The sequence below is a fragment of the Hirundo rustica genome, chromosome 12 (genome assembly GCF_015227805.2).
Source record: "Hirundo rustica isolate bHirRus1 chromosome 12, bHirRus1.pri.v3, whole genome shotgun sequence".
NCBI lineage: Eukaryota > Metazoa > Chordata > Aves > Passeriformes > Hirundinidae > Hirundo > Hirundo rustica.
In genome coordinates this window covers 12,587,797-12,606,501 of record NC_053461.1, presented here as the reverse complement: position 1 = coordinate 12,606,501, position 18,705 = coordinate 12,587,797, and the positions used below count along the sequence as shown (strand labels likewise).

Genomic DNA, 18,705 nt, shown 5'->3' with positions numbered 1-18,705 from the left:
TCCTGCTGCCATCCCAGCAACAGCTCCTCGCTCCATGTCCTCCTTCCTTGGCAGGGCAGTCCCTGTTCCTCTGGGTGAAAAATCTCTCTAAAGAGGCAAAGAAGAGATTTGTTCATCCTGTCTTTCCTGTATCTCCCCAGTTTCTCCCTCCTGTGGAAGGGGGAAGGATCTGGTTCCTTCCCCGGAGAAGCACAAAACTGAGTTTGTTTCCTCATAGAAATGGGTGAGGAAATTTCCTTAAGTTATTTTCAAGTTGTTAAATTGTTTCCCATTAAAATTTGGGGGAAAAAACTATTCCCTTAAAATTCCTGCTGGATGAGGATTTTGGTGTAACTTAATTCAGTGCAGTAACTTAATTTTCTTTGTGGAGAAAGAGGGTCTTTTTTCCTCTGGCCATATTTTGTGTGCTGCTTCCCCAAAGGCACCTTCTTTCTTTGGACTTACAAATATAGACTTCTTCCTTTCTCATGCCTAAGAATATGGAATTCATATTCATCCCTGTCTTCATCTTCTTGTGCTCTCCTTCTGCCAACATAAGAGTATTTTATGTCCCTGAATATACCATGTGCTGCTTTCCCCCACCTCCTGCTAAGAGTTGCTTGTGGCAGTTCTCCTTGGAAAATATATTCTTATCACCCAAGAAGAAAAACTTTTCCCAGAGTTACCAAGATTCTTTCAATATATACTGGTCTTGCTCCCTCTCTCCAGCAGCATCAAGAGGAGGTTTATTTGCTTGACTCAGTTTAGCACAATACAGAGGTAAATGTTCCCAGCAGCTGAGTTACCAACGGGGGAGTCTGTGTAGTGCTATTTTTAACTTGAAGCTTGTCTTCATTTTACTTCTCTGAGATGAAGGTCCTGTGATGAGAGAAGATTTTTGATAAATAGACACAGTGGGATTGATCCCAGTTTCTTTACAATTTTGGATAGATTGAACCAGAAAATAATTCGCTGTGAAAAGGGCCTTGACGTGTCTCTAAAATATTCAAAGAATAGCTTCTGAAGTGCCTAAACACCATTTGGAAAAAAACCCCCAGCATATAGGTAGAAGTTTTCATGAGAGCTTAACACAGATGAAACAGGGTTTTCAGAACTGATTGGCAATAATGCAGGTGGCTAATTTCTTTGAAGTGTGCTGAATGTTGAAGTGCTTTGAAATTTGACAAGACGTGTTGGTGTCAGTTGCTGCTTGTTGCTGAGCGAGTTTAGAAATTTGGCTTTAAATTTGGATGCTTGATGATCTGGCTTAAGACCAATGGCTACCTAAAAAGCAAAAAAAAACCCCACCCAGACTTATTTTTGCTGTATTTTCCAATGAGATGCCCAAAGGAAAGCTCTTAAGTGAGCTTTCTAAGTTCTTGATTTGTGATTTGATTTTCAGAATATCACTTTACTTGCTAGTTGTCGCTTTGCACACTCTAACTTCTAAAATAGAGGCTAGTTCATGTTGTTTAGCAAATTCTGATGTAGTAGGAATACCAATGGCATCCACTCCCTGTAAGCATGGCTTTCACATCAGGTTTCTCCACTGTTTAAATTTGAAGCTAAAATTCAGTTTTATTTTTATGTTTACAACCTGTACTACGAGGTTTTGTATTTATTGCATTCTTAATCTGCTGAGATGCCAAGAGACTGCCATGATATGATTCACACAACTGGGGTTTTGCTTACTTGACTATATCAAAATAATAGCAACAAAAACCAAGCTCATGCCTGATGTACCTCCTGGAAGCAGGGACTGTTCTGCTGAGGAGTAAATAGAGCTCATTGGGAGTATCCCTATGTACCTGCTGCTGCTGCTTATTAGAGAATCAGAACTGCTGCATCCAGAACAGCACCCCAGGAGCATTACCCTTCACCTTCTAGAAATGTGCCCTCATGTAAAAATACTTGTCTGCAGGTGGTATTCTGGCACCTGCCTGTAGGGAAGCATTGAGCTTCTGATGCCGGGGAGAGGAGCAAGTAGTTGGCACCTCTAAAATTCAGGCCTTTGCTCCTGGTGAACTGAAAGAAAACCAAAGACTGCAGACTGATCTGGGGAGCTTCAGACTCTGAGATAACAGAAGGTTTGAGGGGAGCTTTGGATCAAGTCCAGCCTTAGCTGACCTGATTTGCTTATTCCTAGGCAGCACATACTGCTCTCTGAACATCCCTTGTTAGGAGTGCAGACTACATTTCTGGAGAAGCAGCTTCACACTGTACAACTAACACCTTTTTTTTTTTAATGTGTAACTGGCCTGAAAGTTGGAGTGCCCAACTCTGCTAATTATATGAAACTCTTTAATGTGATGCTGGAGGTGTTAAACAATCGTACCTGCATTAAATATGCTGTGCTTATGCAAACGTGGCACACAGATTGCAAGTTCTAAAATTTATCAGGCAGACTAATTATTTAAATGTGAGCTATAGGTTACATAAATAAATAGCTCTCCCTCAGTAAATGGTAAGGTGTCATGGTGTTAACCACGTGGCTTGTAGCAGAGTAGAATTAATGTTAACACTTCTGTAGCTTTCTTTCTCTGATTACTAATTCTTTCGATGTTGGTAGATGAACTGAATTTATGAAAGTTTTGCCTGCCCTCTAGGTCCCTATTTTGTATTCCTTGTACATTGCAGCTTGCTTTTGACTCTGGCAGCAATGTTTGATACTAAAATCCATGGATAGCTCAGGCTGCCTGCTCAGCGTGTGTGTGAGGCAGATCCAGAGCAAACTGGGAGCTTTACTGGGGTGAGATCTCCACTCCTCCAGCTCCTGCAACCTGGTCCTCCAGCTACAGAAGCAGCCCAATTACAATTAGCAGCATTTATATCTTAGAACAATGACACTGAATTGCATATGTGCCAAAAAAAAATAGAGATCACTCTGGTAATGAATCAAGAGTTTGCCACGACGGGCTCCTGACATTTCACTGTTATACATGTGCTGCAGGAAAGGTGCATTTGTGTTCACAGAGGCACAAAGTGATAATACACTGCCTGCAACTTTTGAGAATGGTTTTTGACTGCAGAGTTATGAAAGCTCCAGAAAATCCTATATGAGAAAAGCAGCTCTAGCTAGTCAGAGAGAGTTTCATTAAAGTTTCTTGCTGTTATTAGTTTTAAATTCACTTACGTCTCCTTCAGTTTCATTTCCGGAGGCACCTGCTCTGGTGGGTTTTTGGCAGAAACACTGCAGTGGGTGGGGACTGTTAAGTGACAGGTTGCATATTCCTCCTTGGTCTCCTAGAATTGCCTTTTTTTTTTTCCCTCCAGTCATGCTAATTTACACACAGCTTTCATAATGAAACTCGAGCAGGCATCCTTCCCCATCTGCCCCAATTCCCAGCCCTTTCCTGCTGCACCAGCCGAGTTGCCTGATTCCACACAGGTGGAAACCGGGCGAGTGTTTCACACTTCACTCAAGGGGAGCCTGTGGATCTGATCCTGACACCTTCAATAGCTGTTCTGGCCAAGCACAGGGAAGGAGCCGAGGATGAGCCATTTGCAGGCTCCCAGCCCAGGCGGTGCTGTGCTCTCCTGCATCGCAGGGAGCCTCTTGCCCGCCCGTTCCATGGTGCATTTAGGAGGAGGATCGCGTTTCATGGCACTCATTCAGCAGCAATGCCTGCGTTGCCACGTCTCTGGAGGAAGCAATCGGATCAACTCCGTCCGTGCAAGGGATTAAAAGAAGCCAGATGCTCTCTTAATGGACAAACATACGGTGAAGTTGCAAACTTGGCCTTTTGGGGAAATTGAAAGCAGTTTAATTCAGGTTCAGCTTAAAGGGTTGGGAAAGAAATTGTCTATTAGCGTCAAAGCAGGCTGAGTGCGCCCACCCCGAGCTCGCAGATGCTGCGGAGCCTCCTGTGGCCCTGCCGGGGCTGCGGGGCCGGCGCTGCCCGCAGCTCCCTCGGCCTTGCGGGCACAGTCCGGAGGCTCCTGAGCAGCATCTGCCGAGACCAGCCCTCAGACCGGTGCCAGCAGGGCACGGCTGTCCCGTGTGAGGCTCTGCAGCCCGAGGCAAGCTCTGCAGTGCTGCTGTCGGCTCCTCACCCCGCCAGCCGGGCTGGGAGCGCGGTGCGGGCGGCGTTCGGTCACCGTAGCAGCCTCCGGCCAGCGCTCCTGGAGAGCTCGCTGCCCGGCCCTAGGCCAAGCAAATACCTTCCCAGCCCCAGAGGAAAGGGAAAGGAGTCGCGTTGTGAGCCCGAGTTACCAGCTTCTGGCAGCTCTGATCCCAGGGCAGCAGATCAGCATTCAAGGCTGGTGGCGGAGCTGTGCTGTAACCCTTCACAGGTAACCTTTGTGTTCAGTGAAAATCCAGGTTGCTCTGTTAGTCTTTTCCTAGTCCATGGAAAGGGAACAGACAATAACAGTGACTGCAGCTCCTCCTGTTTTCATTTTATTCTGTGAACAGCCACTGGTGAATCATGAGACTGCTGTTAAGGTACAGCTTCAAGTCCTGCATAAAGTAATACTGTTTAAATTTATTTCAATTCCTTCCTTCCTCCTTCCCTCCCTCCCCCTTTCCCTCCCTCCCTTTTGTTTTCTGAGCAGTTTGTGTATCATCAAGGTGTTAAGCTGCAAGCACAGAAGGCTATGCAAATAAAACCGGGGCAGATGCACAAGTTTTACACACTTTAATTAAGTTGTAGGGCTTCAGCAGAACTTGGCTCCAGTTTCTGATGCTTCCATGCCCTGTCTTCTGTTCCAGCGTGGATGTTAAATCGTGCAGAAATGGATCGTGACCTAACTTTCATGCCAGCTGATCTGGCTGTAGCTGTTTTTGTGTAACTAATTTAAAAAGATTGATTGTTGGTTAATTACATTAATGAACTGAACCAACATGGGCACAGACCAGAGCTCAGCAGTCTCCTAAATAGTCATTAAGAATAGACATCTATCTTTTTACCTGCTTGTACAGCCTCCTGTTGGGTGGCAGACTGTGTGGAATTGTAATTCTGAAGGTTAAACGACTTAGGGACGTAATCACAGGCTGTTCACCTCTGCTCCCCCTCTGCCCATATGGCCCTGCTCGTCACAGTCAAAGTCCATTTGGACAAAGTGTCTGTTGAAAGGTCTCCAGGACAGCAAGTCTGGTGGTTTCAGCTGGCTTCCTGGCAAATGCCAGTGTGCATTACAAATCCACCAATGTTCCCTGTTGAAAGGAATCGGTGGATTTAAACAATTTTGAAATAACTTCTTTCCCAATTAGGGTAATTCATGTTTATCAAGGTGAAAGTGTACTAAGCAGAGCAGTTCGCTCTTCTCTCTAGCCAGCTCATGAATATGAAGAAAGATTGAATCAATAATACATTTCTGTAATTAAATTGGTAAGTTGAAATGATGGAGTTCTTGTTTTAGCAAGTGGTCAATGGAAGATGCATTTCTGTGTGTTTATCAGTGTTGGCCTTGCAGCCATTCACCACACTTAGGTGGGAGCTGTGCAAGTGTTGCCTGGCTCACAAGGGCTTACAAAAGTACTTTAAGAAGTTAATAAAATGTTTGTTTGAAAGAGAGATATTGGTACATTTTCTAACCTAACTTGAAAATATTACACAGTGAATAAAGGCAATGCACTCCATTGGTGAAGTTTGTGGATGTACTATTATAAATCCTTTGCCATTATTAGCACATCTGTTTGCCAGATTTAGTCAAACCAGGAAGGACTTCAGCTGAAGTTAATAGATGTGTTCCCACTGGCTTGAGCAGAAAAACTGAAGCAGGGCTGGATATTATGAAAGATGGTGAGAAAAAATCATATTTATTTGGGAAGTCAAAAATGACAGTACTTTTGCACTGGTATCCTGGGAGAAGTTATTGGAGTGTATAGGCTTTTGTCAGACTCTTCAAAGGTGTCTGTGTTCTGCAAAGCCTGATCCAACAGCTGCTGGAACCAAGGAGTTGTAGGGATTTCAGTCCCCTTGGGTGATGTTGTAGGTGCCCTATGAAGTCTGATTTTCAAGGAGGCTGTTTTGTATCCCAAATTCAACTAATTAAACAAATTAACACTGAGTGAGGGAAATAATTCGAAGGAAAATGGGATTGACCTGCAGTCATATGCTACAGGCTGAAAATCTGCTTTCTTCATTTTCAGCTCCCTCACTGATATGTCGTTGAAATGGTTTGAGGTGACAAGGGAGGAGACTTAGTGCTGAGGGGTTTTTGGAGACTGGTACTGCTTTCCCATTGTCACAGAGGCTTCTGTGAACTGTAGAGGGGGTGAATACCTGAGTGGTTACACAAGGAATTTCAGGCATTGGTTCATGATACCTTAAAAACACTTTAAATGAGAGGCAAAGAAGTTGTGAAATTACGCATATGCAAATAGCATCGAATTGTGGTTTTATGTAAGATCTTGTTTCAAGCTAATTGAAAGACAGAGGCCACTGCTGCAGGAGAAAAATATGAAAAGAAAACTATACTGAAACATGAAAGTGTTTCTGATCAAGTAAAATTCTGTTTCTGTTGAATGTTTTATTTTGTTCCAGTCACATAAATTACCATCTTTGAAATACTAAAACTCCCACAATCAGCTTTTTATAACAGAAAATAATTTACATTTAAAAGGTTTAACTGAAGCAGCTAAACCTTAGTGATGAATGTGCATATTCGGCAATAAAACAGGGAAACAGCCCATGTTTTGGAACCCATAGCTGCTATATATAATTTTAATATTACAAAGAACTAAACACAGTCTAGTGAGTGCTACAGGTATGCACTGAGATATTTGCTAGTTCCTGGGAAATGTATTCTTAAGGGTATAAAGTACTGACACAGAGCCTTGGAAATCTCCTTTAGCACTGATGGATTCTGTGATGAGAAGCAGAGCGGCTTGGATGCATTTCATCCTCCACAGAAACTTATGAGCTTGGTCACATTGCCATCATCAGAAACCATTTCTTTCTCAGTGCAGTAGCACCTCTCTTCCATCTTGTGCTGGGCACCTGGTACTCACCAAAGTCTCTCTACCAATCCCCTTCCTCAACTGGACAGGGGAGAGAAAATGCATCAAAGGGCTCATGGATAGAGAAAAAGATGGGGAGAGATCAATCACCATTTAGTGTCATCGGCAAAACAGACCTGACTTGGGGAAATTAATTTAATTTATTACCAATCAAATCAGAGTAGGGTAATGAAAAATAAAACCAAATCTTAAAACCACCTTCCCTTTACCCCTCCCTTCTTTTCGGGCATGACTGCACTCCTGATTTTCCCTCCTTCCTCCTTTCCAGTGGCACAGGAGGATGGGGAAGGGGGGCTGTGGTAAATTCATCCTACTTGTCTCTGCTGCTCCTTCCCCACAGGGGCAGGACTCCATGCTGCTCCCCTGCTCCAGTGTGGGATTCCCTCCCACAGGAGACCAGTAAACCTGCTCCAGCATGGGCTTCCCATGAGGTCTCAGCCTTCTTTGGGCATGCCCTGTCCCACGGTGATCCTCCATGGGCTGCAGGGCACAGCTCCCTCATCGTGTTTTGCACCAGGGGCTGCAGTAGCTCCTGCTCCTGCTCTGCCTGGAGCAGCTCCTGCCCCTCCTGCTCTGACCTTGGTGTCTGCAGGTCTGTTTCTCTCACATCTCACTTCTCTCTCTGGTTATAGTTGCTTTTGCACAGGGCTTTTCCCTGCTCCTTAAATCTGTTTTCCCAGTGCCCCCACCCCTGTTGTTGATGGGCTCAGCCTTAGACAGTGGTAGATCCATCCTGGAGCTGCAGGAGCTGGCTCCACTGGACATGGGGGAAGCTTCTGGCAGCTTCTCACAGAAGCCACCCCTCTAGCCCCCTGCTACCAAAACCCAATACACATCTTTAAATAATGAAAGAGGAGACAGAGACAGTATTTTCATTCTGCAGGAACCTTGTCATCATCCTAGAAGAGATTGCAGCAGTTGTCTAAAAGGACCACAAAATAGCCACAGAAATTAGAAATAATGATTTCCCTCTCAGAATAACTGGTGTAAGGCTTGTCTTCCCCCTGTCACATACATTCCTGATTTATCTTCTCTTCTTCTCCCATACTCCCTGCATTAAAGGGGGAGTGGGCTGTTGCTGTTTAATGCTCTTATTCCCTGCTAGAGCAAAGATATATTTCAGTTTTATGCTCTCCTCAAATGTACTCAGACATATGGAAGAAATATCTTGCAGGTGTTTGTAGTCTTGCAGAGGCTCCAGAGAATTGAAAACCCTCTGTATTCCAACAATCATCTTTCCCTTGACCTAGTGTGCTTTATATCTCATGTGGGAGACTGAGTCCTGCCATTACTGCAGTCACTGAGAGAATGGGTGGAAGTTTGAGCAAAATGAGGATGAGACCCTGGGTGTTAATTGTGGGGCTGCAGGGCCCATCGTGGGAGGAGCTGTGCACAGCTCTGTGCAGAACTCAGCCCCTCTGACAGAGCCGGATGTTCCTTGACATCTGCAAGATTTGCCTGGGGGATTTGGTCCTTCCTCTTATTAACATCAGAAAATAAATTAGCTTTATATTGCCCTTCGTATCAGACCTTTCAGGGGTCACCTATCCTTTTAATTTAGCCTGGGTGTCTGAGGGAAAAACCCAGTGAAAACACACCGGTGTGGTGATTAGTAAGCACATTTTATATAATTACGGTGTTGGCATCTCAGGGGGGAAATGAAAGTTTGTGCTGTCCCTTTAACAGGACAATTTGATAATCCTCTTAGCATTTTCTCCTTTGGCTGATAATATTTCACACAATTTTACTTTGTAAAATATTCCTAAAGGGAGGCTTAAGCAATAATGCACAGATTATGGAAATGACTCTCATTAAATATAGGCAGAGACTTCAGCAAAGCCACGAACTGCTTCGAAACATGTAACCCCCATTAGGAGCTTCATTTAAATGTTTATTCACGGAACAGTAAATGTTTACTATAGAAGGTTTTATTGAAACATAAATTAAAGAACCCTAATTATACATATCACAAGTGTTCAAACAATATGCATTTATCAAGACTTAACTAAAGATCAGAGGTGAGGAGAAATGCAGTTGTGCTTTCATTTGCATCTCAGCAACACCAAATTTGCACAAAAATACCTGGGCAAAGTGACCCTGATGGGAGGCAAAGGCACCGGGCCTCAAGGCAGGTGCTCTCCAGCCATCCCTGAGCATGTACCACCTTCCAAAGTAACTTCAGAGGCACCTTCAGTGGCCATTCCCATCTGTAAAAAGGCCTGGGAACTGCCAGGGTTTTGGGTTGTTCTGCAGAGGGTCCTCTGCGGGTCCCTCCTCTTGCGGGTCTGCCCATCCTTCCCTGTGAATGCTGTAGAGGGGATGGACAATGAATAATGGCAGCTGATGGTCCTTGGCCTGACCTTCCAACCACCCTGCATGGACCCTCATTCCTAGACTTGCAGACCGGCTTAGAGGTCAGGAAATACACGTTCAAAGAATCAACCAACCTTTCTTTCCAATTAGTTCATTAATTTGCTGCCTTTCAGAGGATCTCTTATGAGATGTTGGAGACATGTCTGTTCAGATCACCACTTCTAGCAAACAGGCTTATTACCCTCATTATTGTGCCAGTTTTCTCGGGTTTGGGGCTGAAGGGGAGGGGCTGGCACTTCTCTTGCAAATGCTAAAGTTGCCTTCAGCCATGGAAGTTATAACTACAGACATCAAATGGGTTAAAAAATATTTCTGTGCTTGCTTTCATGAGGTCTACATCCCTTTTCTGGCTCACCCACAGCTCATTTCTTTAAACTTCATAGCAGTTGACATATGCATTATTTATTGAGAATGCTGAATCTGCACATTTTTGTGTTTAAAGATGTACTCTGCTGTAAGTCCCCCACTTGGTCAGCTTCTGATACATTTGCAAATTCTCTTCATTTTGTTGCTTTCCAGAGTATGTGTTTTCTGTGCTGAGCAAGTAGCTTGATACTTACTCTCCCAGAGGCAAACCCATGGCCGAAGTGTTGGTAGGGATCATTGCAAAGCTTTATTTTCCCTCCTAAGGGCGTATGTACAGCACAGTGTGATGCAGATTTACACAAGTGTCAAAGGGCCCTCACACTCCAGCTTGGACAGCCTGTATGACCTTCTCTCCCAAGACTTGTTCCAGTTTCTTGTTTTCTTTCTTTGTAGTCTCTTTCTGCACAACATTTTTGATTCACAAGATTTTGACCACTGCCTTCATTCTATCAATAGCTTCAACCCTCCCGGTTTTCCAGTGGCTCTCCTAGTACATCCTCACATCTGTCTCTGCTGTTTCCTCTGCTGCTGCCCTGGGCTGTCTGAGACAGATGTGGATTTCCCTGTCCTTCCCTTGCAAACACCAATCTGTTCCCCTGCACATCCTGCTCTCGAGCTGGCAGTCTGTGCCACTCCTTTCCATCTGTGTCACGTCCTCATGCTCCTCACGATAGCGGAAAAGCAGACCTCAGCTTCGTGTTTGAATCAACCGGGGCCAAAGGTGCTACAAGAGTGTGTCAGACCATGCAGCCTTCCCCGGGTTTGGAGCAATCCTCACCCCCAGCCCGGCAGAGCTGCCAGCTGGGGAGGAGACGCCAAGGGCCTGCATCTGTGCAGCCTCGTGCACAAGGCTTTAGTAAAGGTGGAAAAGAAAGTGCTGATTCCTAGAAATGGGGCAGCTTTGCAGGAAAGGAATGGTTTCGAGCAGTTTCCTGTCATGTTTTATTATTTTATAAAAATTAGCTCCTTTAAAGTGATCTGTCTTTGACTAATTTATAACTCCTGAAATGGGGGGGGGGGAGGGAGGGACCAGTACTAATGCTGGCAATAATTTTGAAGGCTGTGAAAATTGAGTGTTTTAATTGTCCAAAGCTCTTTTCCTAACATTGGATAGGACATTTAAAAAAAAAAAAATTAAATTTGTTTCTCCATCTCAAACCAGTTCAGGACTTGGAAAAACATCAAGAACTCATAAATACTCACTGAATAGAAACTGTTTTCCCAGGAAGATGTCTTTGCCTGGATTTGCAGGTCAAGGGTCCTGGAAATGTGCTTTCAGTGCCTAGAGGGAGCAGTTGGCCCAGGTGTGCCTGTGGCTGGATTTTCAGGGCAGCAGAGGGAGTGCTTTCTGCTAATGAGCTGTGGATATATAGGCAGGGCTTTCCATGGAGTGACTTTGCAACAGGGACAATTGAGCAGTTAATCAAGAATAGCAAACAGAATAGCAAACATGGAAGCCCAGTTTACAGAGAGGACAAAATTGCCCTATTTTTCATGTGGCTATCTCTGTATTATGGTTGATTTTCTTTATTGCCCACTAACAGTCTTACTTGGAGAATGGTTATTAGTTTGGAATTTCCACAGTTAATCTGGTAGTTTAGAAGAAGAATTATCACAGCCTCCCATAGGAGGCCCCTGTCTCTGTAATGGACAGGGCCCATTGCAGCAAGCGAGGTCTTGCCTGAAAACCACCATCCCTTTTCCCAGTGAACTGGCTGTTGGGTGCCTCATGGCCAGCTGGTCTTGCTGCCTGGAGCTGCTGATTCCCTTTCCGCTGTTCCTCCTGCCTGGCCACAACCACCGCAGATCATGGCTTTTCCTGTCCTGCTGCACCATGAGACCGTGAATGCCCACAACTGCCAAGCTTTGACTGCAGAAAGAATGAAAAGTAACAAGGGAAAGGATTGAGCTGCTGAAAGGCATCTGGTTTTGCTGCCTGAAGGCACGGCTCAGCCATGTTCTGCTTTTGCAAATGTAGGGGGAACAGCCAATGTTTTGGCAGCTGCCCCCTCCTCAGGGTTGCCTGACCCTTTCCCAGCTTTTATGTATTTATGCTGTAAGAACCTTTATTGCTAATAGACGCTGGGTGCTGAGCAGCGCATGTACAGACTATTATCCCCCTTTCAGCTGGAAGCTGAGCTTTGTTGCTCTGCTAACCAGCACAGCAGCTGTGTGAACCCAACATAATGTCCATGAATTATTGCAGGCAACACCCATGTCCTCCCCAGTGGTGTGTGGCAGGGTCATCTGCTCTTCGCTATTCTGGTCTACTTGGGAAATCTCTTTCAGTGTCTATTTTTGTCTAGTATTTTCATTTTAAATCCACTGCAGTGGTGACACGTTGGTTATTTGACCATAATTCACTATATAAAAACAGCCACAAGCAGGAACATTGCTTTCTGCATGGCCTTGAGTGCTGAAGTAAGGCTCACCTGTCCTGAATGCTTGTTTCTCCAACAACACATGCTCCAGGCCATTTGGCTGAGACTTTCTGGGCATTTTGCAGCCCTGGTTCATTGGGGAGCAACTTTAGTCATGTAATCCCACAAATGCCTGTGGCGCGGCCAGATTTTGGCAGTGTGGGATGAGCGTGCTCCGGAGTGCCCGTGAGCAGCCCTGTGCTCCCACAGTCCTGACTGGAATGCCATGGAGCTCTTCAGAGCATCCTCTTGCGGCTCTGGGAGGCCAGAGGCATCACGCCCAGGCTCTGGCTCATTAGTTCCCTGTGGCACTACAGATTTTTCCCTTGCAGTACATTTTCTAATGCTCTTGTCATTCTGGGTATAAAGGTCTTGCAAAAACTTCACTTACGAGTGATTTTGCATCACTTGATAATTCTCACCATTAGGAGTTTCTCAAACTCAGATGTTATTTACAGTGGAAGCAGAGAGAGCTGCTGTCCCTACCGTAGAAAAATGTCAGTCTAATAATTTTAATTTTGAAGATCCTATAAAATCCAGCTCCCACAGCCTCCTTCCAGCTAGTGCTGTTCTAGATATCCCTGCCTGGAAATCTTGCCCCCAGTATCAGAAGTAATGTGAGGGGCTCAGGCATCTTTAACTCACAAGCGCTCCCCACCTGGGGACTTCTGCTGCATCCTCACACTGTCACTGTTGTCACACTCGGTGTGTCAGTGTCCTGCTTTCTCCATCAGTGCCTAACGAGCAGGGAATGGAGCTAAGCAATGCAAGCGTGTGCCTGCAATTTTCTAGCCTGATGTGGGTGATATTGATTGGTCCATTAATGTAAATGTCTTGGCTGTTGTGTCTTGCCTTCTTTGCTTATTAATCAAAACAATGCAAAATGAGGGGAAAGCAATTTTTTAGGAAAAAAATGAAATACCATCAACAGTGGTTGAATACAGCCTGCTGGAATGTGATGGGGCTGTCTGCCACCCATGGCAGGCATGAGGATCCCCAAAATAACTGGGGAAAAAAATTTGAAATGCTTTATTTTGACAATTTTGGTCAATATTTAGATGTTTTCTGTTCAAGCAGTGTTTTGATGGAAGATTTGCTTAAATCTGTTTGTTTGGTTGGAAAAAAAAAAAACAAAACAAAAAACCATCCCAGTGTTTTGTTTGCATCTGACATATTTCAGTCAATTGCAAATGGTTTTTTTGGATGTGTGGGTTTTTGTTTTGCTTGGAATACAAATGAAAGGAAACAACTTTAATGTGTGGGCACCTTGAAGTTATTTTTGCTAACTACCATTTAGGGAGACCTCCCCGTAGCCAGCAGTGGATGCAAAACACTGAGACATAAACAAAACATCCGGGATGTGAATATTCCCACTGAACCAATTCACAGGTTGGAAATTGAGCTGGTGCTTAAGTGCCTTGGTGCATTGAGGCTTTAGCAGTAACAAGTAGTACTAAGGAGTAAAAATGATCAATTAAAGATCTCCTAATGAATCAAAGTATCAGGCACTCCGAGTTCAGAAAGCCAGAAGCTGAAAGGCAGATTAGAGGAGGTGAAATCTCTCTGTTCAGTGTTTCTGAGTTCATGGTAGCCACGGCTCTGTGCTGCTTGTATTTCTTGGTAAAACCGAAGAGAAGGGAAATATGTGAGGCACCATTGCTGATCCTCTTTGCTTCTGTTATACAAACAGTGGGGAGAATCCAGATGCTTATTTCTTTTCCATACACAGAATTAAAAAACAAACAAACAAACAAAAAAACCCCCAGATGACTGGAAAAAATTACTCTCTTTTAAATTGATTGTTGTTACCTCAAACCTTGGGAACATTCATTTGTTTTGTGATACAGTTGATTGATTTTGCTATGCAGCCTGGCAGTGTGTGAGAACATAATGTTTGTAGTAAAGGTGACTGACCCCTGAGAACGTCCCCACTGATGCCAAGTGGCCCATATGCTGTCATAAACACTTTTTCTTCTTTTTTTATTTTTAACACTGATCATAAGAGTCCATTTTGGGTAGAAGATCACGTTAGGCTCATTCATTACCTGCTGTGCTGGTCTGTGCATCTGCAGTGCAGCATCTCTGCACTGTGCTTTGGACTACATCCCTGCATGTTTTCTGATATTCCAAATTGTCTGTCACGGGTATACAGATCCTCTCCTGCATGCGTCCTGGAGCATTCTGCACCAGAGATAAAAATTGCACTTAAAGGTGCCTAAACTTCTGGGGAATACAGTTGTTGATAGCTGATATTAGATTTTATATATATCATCAAGAGAAATCCCTGCAAATTGATACTTGCAGCAGAGCTATCATTCCTTGTAGCAGAAGAGAAGGAAACTGACTGGCAGATGAACTGACTCTATTCTTATGAATAAATTTAAAATCTAATGAGAACAACAGGTGTGAGACCTCAGTAGAATTTTACAGTATCCCTGCAAACTTTAATCTACACTTTTATTTTTCTTGGAAGTCTGTCCAAAAGCGAAATTTCAGGCCTAGGGCTACTGAAGACCGTCTTTAAAGTTGCTTTGTGATTTTGAGCAATACATCATACGAGCAGTGATGTTCAGATGATACATTGCACTAATACATCACAGGAGCACTTTCGCTCTTATGATATATTAGTATAATACACTATCAGAACACTATCACTGATATATTACTCAAAAACACAGTTTCTGACCCGCAAGATTCACCCTCGTCCCTACTCTGAATATGTTGAAAGCTGTGGATAATGATAAGAAATCACATATTTGGTTTCTCTAGGGTAAAGCTGAGGGAAAAAAAATAGTGTGGTATTCGGAATATTTCATTAACTGAAACATCCCTGTGTTTTCATTTTATTCACTGAGCAAATGTTATTATGGATAGAAGCTAACACAATATAGGTGTGTTTGAATTTTCTTACAAATAGCCTAAGAAAGCCTTCTTTGATTTCATATTTCATTACAGACTTAAGCCATATTTTGAGAATGTTTTGTTGAGGTGAAGGAGTTTCAGCTGATTTCTACCTCATCAAATTGAATCAAGTGCAAGCTGTCTAAATTCTATGCAAAGCATTTGGTGCTGTTTCTGATACAGGGGGGTTTTTTTGGTTTTTTTTTTTTTAAGGATTTATGCACTATCTAAAAAGATCTGAAGATGCATAAATGTGATCTATCACTTAGATTATTTGCTGCCTCTCCTCACTGAGGTGTTGGGAATTTTTTCCCTGAAGAATTATTTTCAGTTGTTGTTTTTCTTTACTCAAGAGTGAAAGACAAAGGGGAAAAGAGAAAAGAATGCTTTGCAATGCTGTTAGTTGCTGAATTACTGTGGAAAAGTGTTTTTCCCAGTAGAGTTTGGGTCTTGAGGCTCTTGCATTACCCTTCCTTTATGGTACAAAGAAAGTGTCAGGGGAAAAATAAAAAAGCTAATAGTAATACAACATTAAGGTGCCAAGTCGTATATTTGTGTTCTTGCCCATAGTTTTGTTTGTTTTCCCCAGATCACATATGCACTTTTGGTGAAAACACATCACCATTCACCTCCTCCCCAAGCTGGGCAACTCAAAGCTGCCTGTGCAGCTCAGTCCTCAGCTCTGCTTCCCCATGGGCAATGGACCCGTGCCAGGAGAGGGACACACTTCGGGCTCTGCCAGACTGGGCTCATAGTCCTTGTGCCTCGCAGGTTTTGTGCCTCACCTGGCACTCTGTCCCTGCAGGTGTGTCCCCAGCCTGAGCCCCCGCAGCCTTCAGTTTGTTGTATTTGGGCTACAGCCTCCAGGGAGGAAAGGTTTAAAGTCCTTTTAACCTTGTGAGAGGCATTCTTCTGTCAACCTTGCTGCCCACATGCCATCTGTGGTGTGGCAGCAGCTCCTCTGTCCCCAGACAGGGGCCCTGAGCCCAGGCTGCCCACACGAGATCTGCACTTCATCACATCTCCAGCACCTTCCTCTTCCCATCTATTGCAAAGACACAACACTCAGCTCCAAGGGACATTGTTATTTCAAAGCTGTGCCTAAATATGTCTCTGACTGACAACTATGAATAATTCCACAGAGCCCCTAAACTTCCAGGCATTTCACTCTGAAGCTCATATAATACACCAGGGCTGCTCTCTCATGTTTTTCATCTTTTATATTCTCCAAAGAGTTGAGATACAGTTATGGAGCAGGCTAATGTATTTTCCTCTGAAAATAATGCTGTGGGAGCCTGTGCATGGTTACTTGTGTGTGTTGAGAATAATGCTGACAGTTCAGAAAAGAAAGTCATGAACTTGATGATCACCATTATTTTGTTTCACGTTTTCAGCATGTTCATGTCCATGTGCTGCCAAGGAGGGCTGGAGACTTCAGCAGGAATGATGACGTCTACGAGGAGGTAAGAGTTATACTCCATTTCTTCTTCAGAGTTGGTTTTGCTGTTAGTAAATTGCCTTAATCGTCCAGGCCCTCCCATGGGTGGAGGGATGGGATCTCTACATTTTTATTGCTGGCAAAGATCCTGTGAGAGGACTGAGATCTATGCTGGGATCTCCTTGTGAGCTCCCTCTCTGAGGGAAGATACAGTCGACACCTTTGGTACTTTTGTCTGTCACTGCACACAGGGTGCATCTCTACAAATAGTTGTGTTCTCTTTTTTTTTTTTTTTTGAGGGCACAGGGAAAATGGGAGACCACATGGTCAGCCTGGCACGCAGGGAGGGTGTCCTATGCTGGCTGCTCGTCTGGGGTGCCAAACCTTCCCCTTCCAACCAGAGAAAGCACAGGCAGCTTGTTACAACTCAATCACAAATTGCCTTCTGGCCTGATTTTTGTAGGGCTCTGCTCAGCTCTGGACAAATCACATTGTACCCCCAAAGATGGATATTAAAGAGCAACTCTGAATACAGATGGAATATCTGCATGTGTGCAGACTGTGCAGCCGAGCTCGGCTCATGAGCTGTTCCAGTGTGACTGAATCACTGGCTTTTGTTTAAATGAGCAATTGTACTGGCATTAACAAAAAGTTTTCCCCAGTTTGACAGCTGTCACAATGGTTCTGTGAAAAAATCTCACTATTGTTAAATTTATGGCTTGTTCTTCGTGGGTTTGGTAGGATCCGCTATCTGAAATATGACATCTCCTTCTCTTTCTGAAAGTAATTAATATAAACTTGTTCAGTGCTACTGCAATACCAACTGCTTGAAAGAGACATCCTGACATTTTCTGCTTTTGTATTTTTCCTTTGTGATATCTACATGATGGCAAGTCCCACTCACAAAAAAAAAAAAAAGGTGGTGTGTTTTAAAATTTTTCAATTACTTAAATATGCAAAAATGGAGAAGAAAGCATATTACTGACAAGTTATATGAAGTGTAGTGCTGAAAACCCCACTAATAAGAGTAAAACCTTAATGAGACTTGAGCAAGGAGATCCAATGGAAACAAATGATGACAATCTTTGCTGGTGTGGTGGTTAAAAGCAGTTGAATGAGAATAAAGTTAACATCAAAAGAGTTGTCAGGCACTGGAAAAGGAAAAGGCTGTTCAGGGAAGTGGTGAAGTCACCATCCCTGGAGTATTTAAAAGATGTGTAGATGGGGCTCTCAGGGATGTGTGATAGTGATGGGCTTGGCCATGCTGGGTTAATAGATGGATTCAGTGATCTTACAGGTGTTTTCCACCTAAATGATTGTATGGTTCTGTGATCTCCTTTTCATATGTGTTGAGGGGTTTCAGATGCTGCATCAACCCATCAAATCTCTTTCCATTTCTGTCATATTTAAAATTCCATTTGCTTCTTTTTTAACACAATTACTTCTCCCTTGTTATAGCTAAAAAGGAACAGGCAAAACTCTAATGAACTAGACTATATAGTGTTGTTACATGCAAAAGGGTGGCTAATTGGGGAAGAATTTCTTTTTTATTTTATCATTTCCAATTACAGCAATTGTAGGTGTTGCTTTTAGCAAACAGGAAGCATAAATATTTAGACAGAGAGGTGATAATGTATCTTTTAGCAGAAGAATGTATAGCCTCAGAGCCTAACTAGCTATTCTTGAACACCACAGAGCTAACACACTTTTGTACAGACTGTAGCTGAAGAAAGATTTAATTTTTTTTAGGATGCCAGGGAAACAAAAACACATTCGCTGCTATAAAAAGTTTGGTGCCGAGTTCTGTCACTATCTGGATTGAGGATGGAGGGACTTAAGCTATTTGCTATCATAAGTGAATAAAGCTATTTTGAAAAATGAAAAAGGGACAAATTATTGAAAATAAAGCTGACTTTGGAAATAATTTGGAGCTTATGTCAGTACAGCAAAAATGTTTTGATATAATGCATCTCTGTGTGATGTCAGCAAGTCATATCCTTTTGACAAGAAGATACTTCAAAAGATTTAGGAAGATATGTAGATCATGGTGGGGCAACAGGCTGGAAATCGATGAGGGATAAAGTACCATTAGGTGAGATGTGGGTGCTGGGGAGAGCTTTAAATTTATTTTTCATGAAATTTGTGCTTTAAAAATCTAAAACCTGTTTGCAAATGACCCTTCATTTCCGTCTATTTGAGTGATAGATGGAGTTGTAGCTTAGGCAGCAAAGACCACCTTCCAAAATCATACCAATGTCCTTTTC

The 18,705-nt window shown here is 43.4% G+C and overlaps 1 protein-coding gene across 5 annotated transcripts in view; it reads left to right on the top strand.

Annotated features, from left to right (window-relative positions):
* The window catches only part of FHIT (fragile histidine triad diadenosine triphosphatase), a 605,820-nt gene that overhangs the window by 500,278 nt on the left and 86,837 nt on the right, over nt 1-18,705 (top strand). For all 5 annotated transcript variants that reach the window (XM_040076810.2, XM_058422315.1, XM_040076809.2 and 2 more), the window contains one exon: nt 16,398-16,466. In XM_040076810.2, the coding sequence (XP_039932744.1) occupies nt 16,398-16,466 (69 nt within the window). The remainder of the gene's footprint in view (nt 1-16,397; nt 16,467-18,705) is intronic.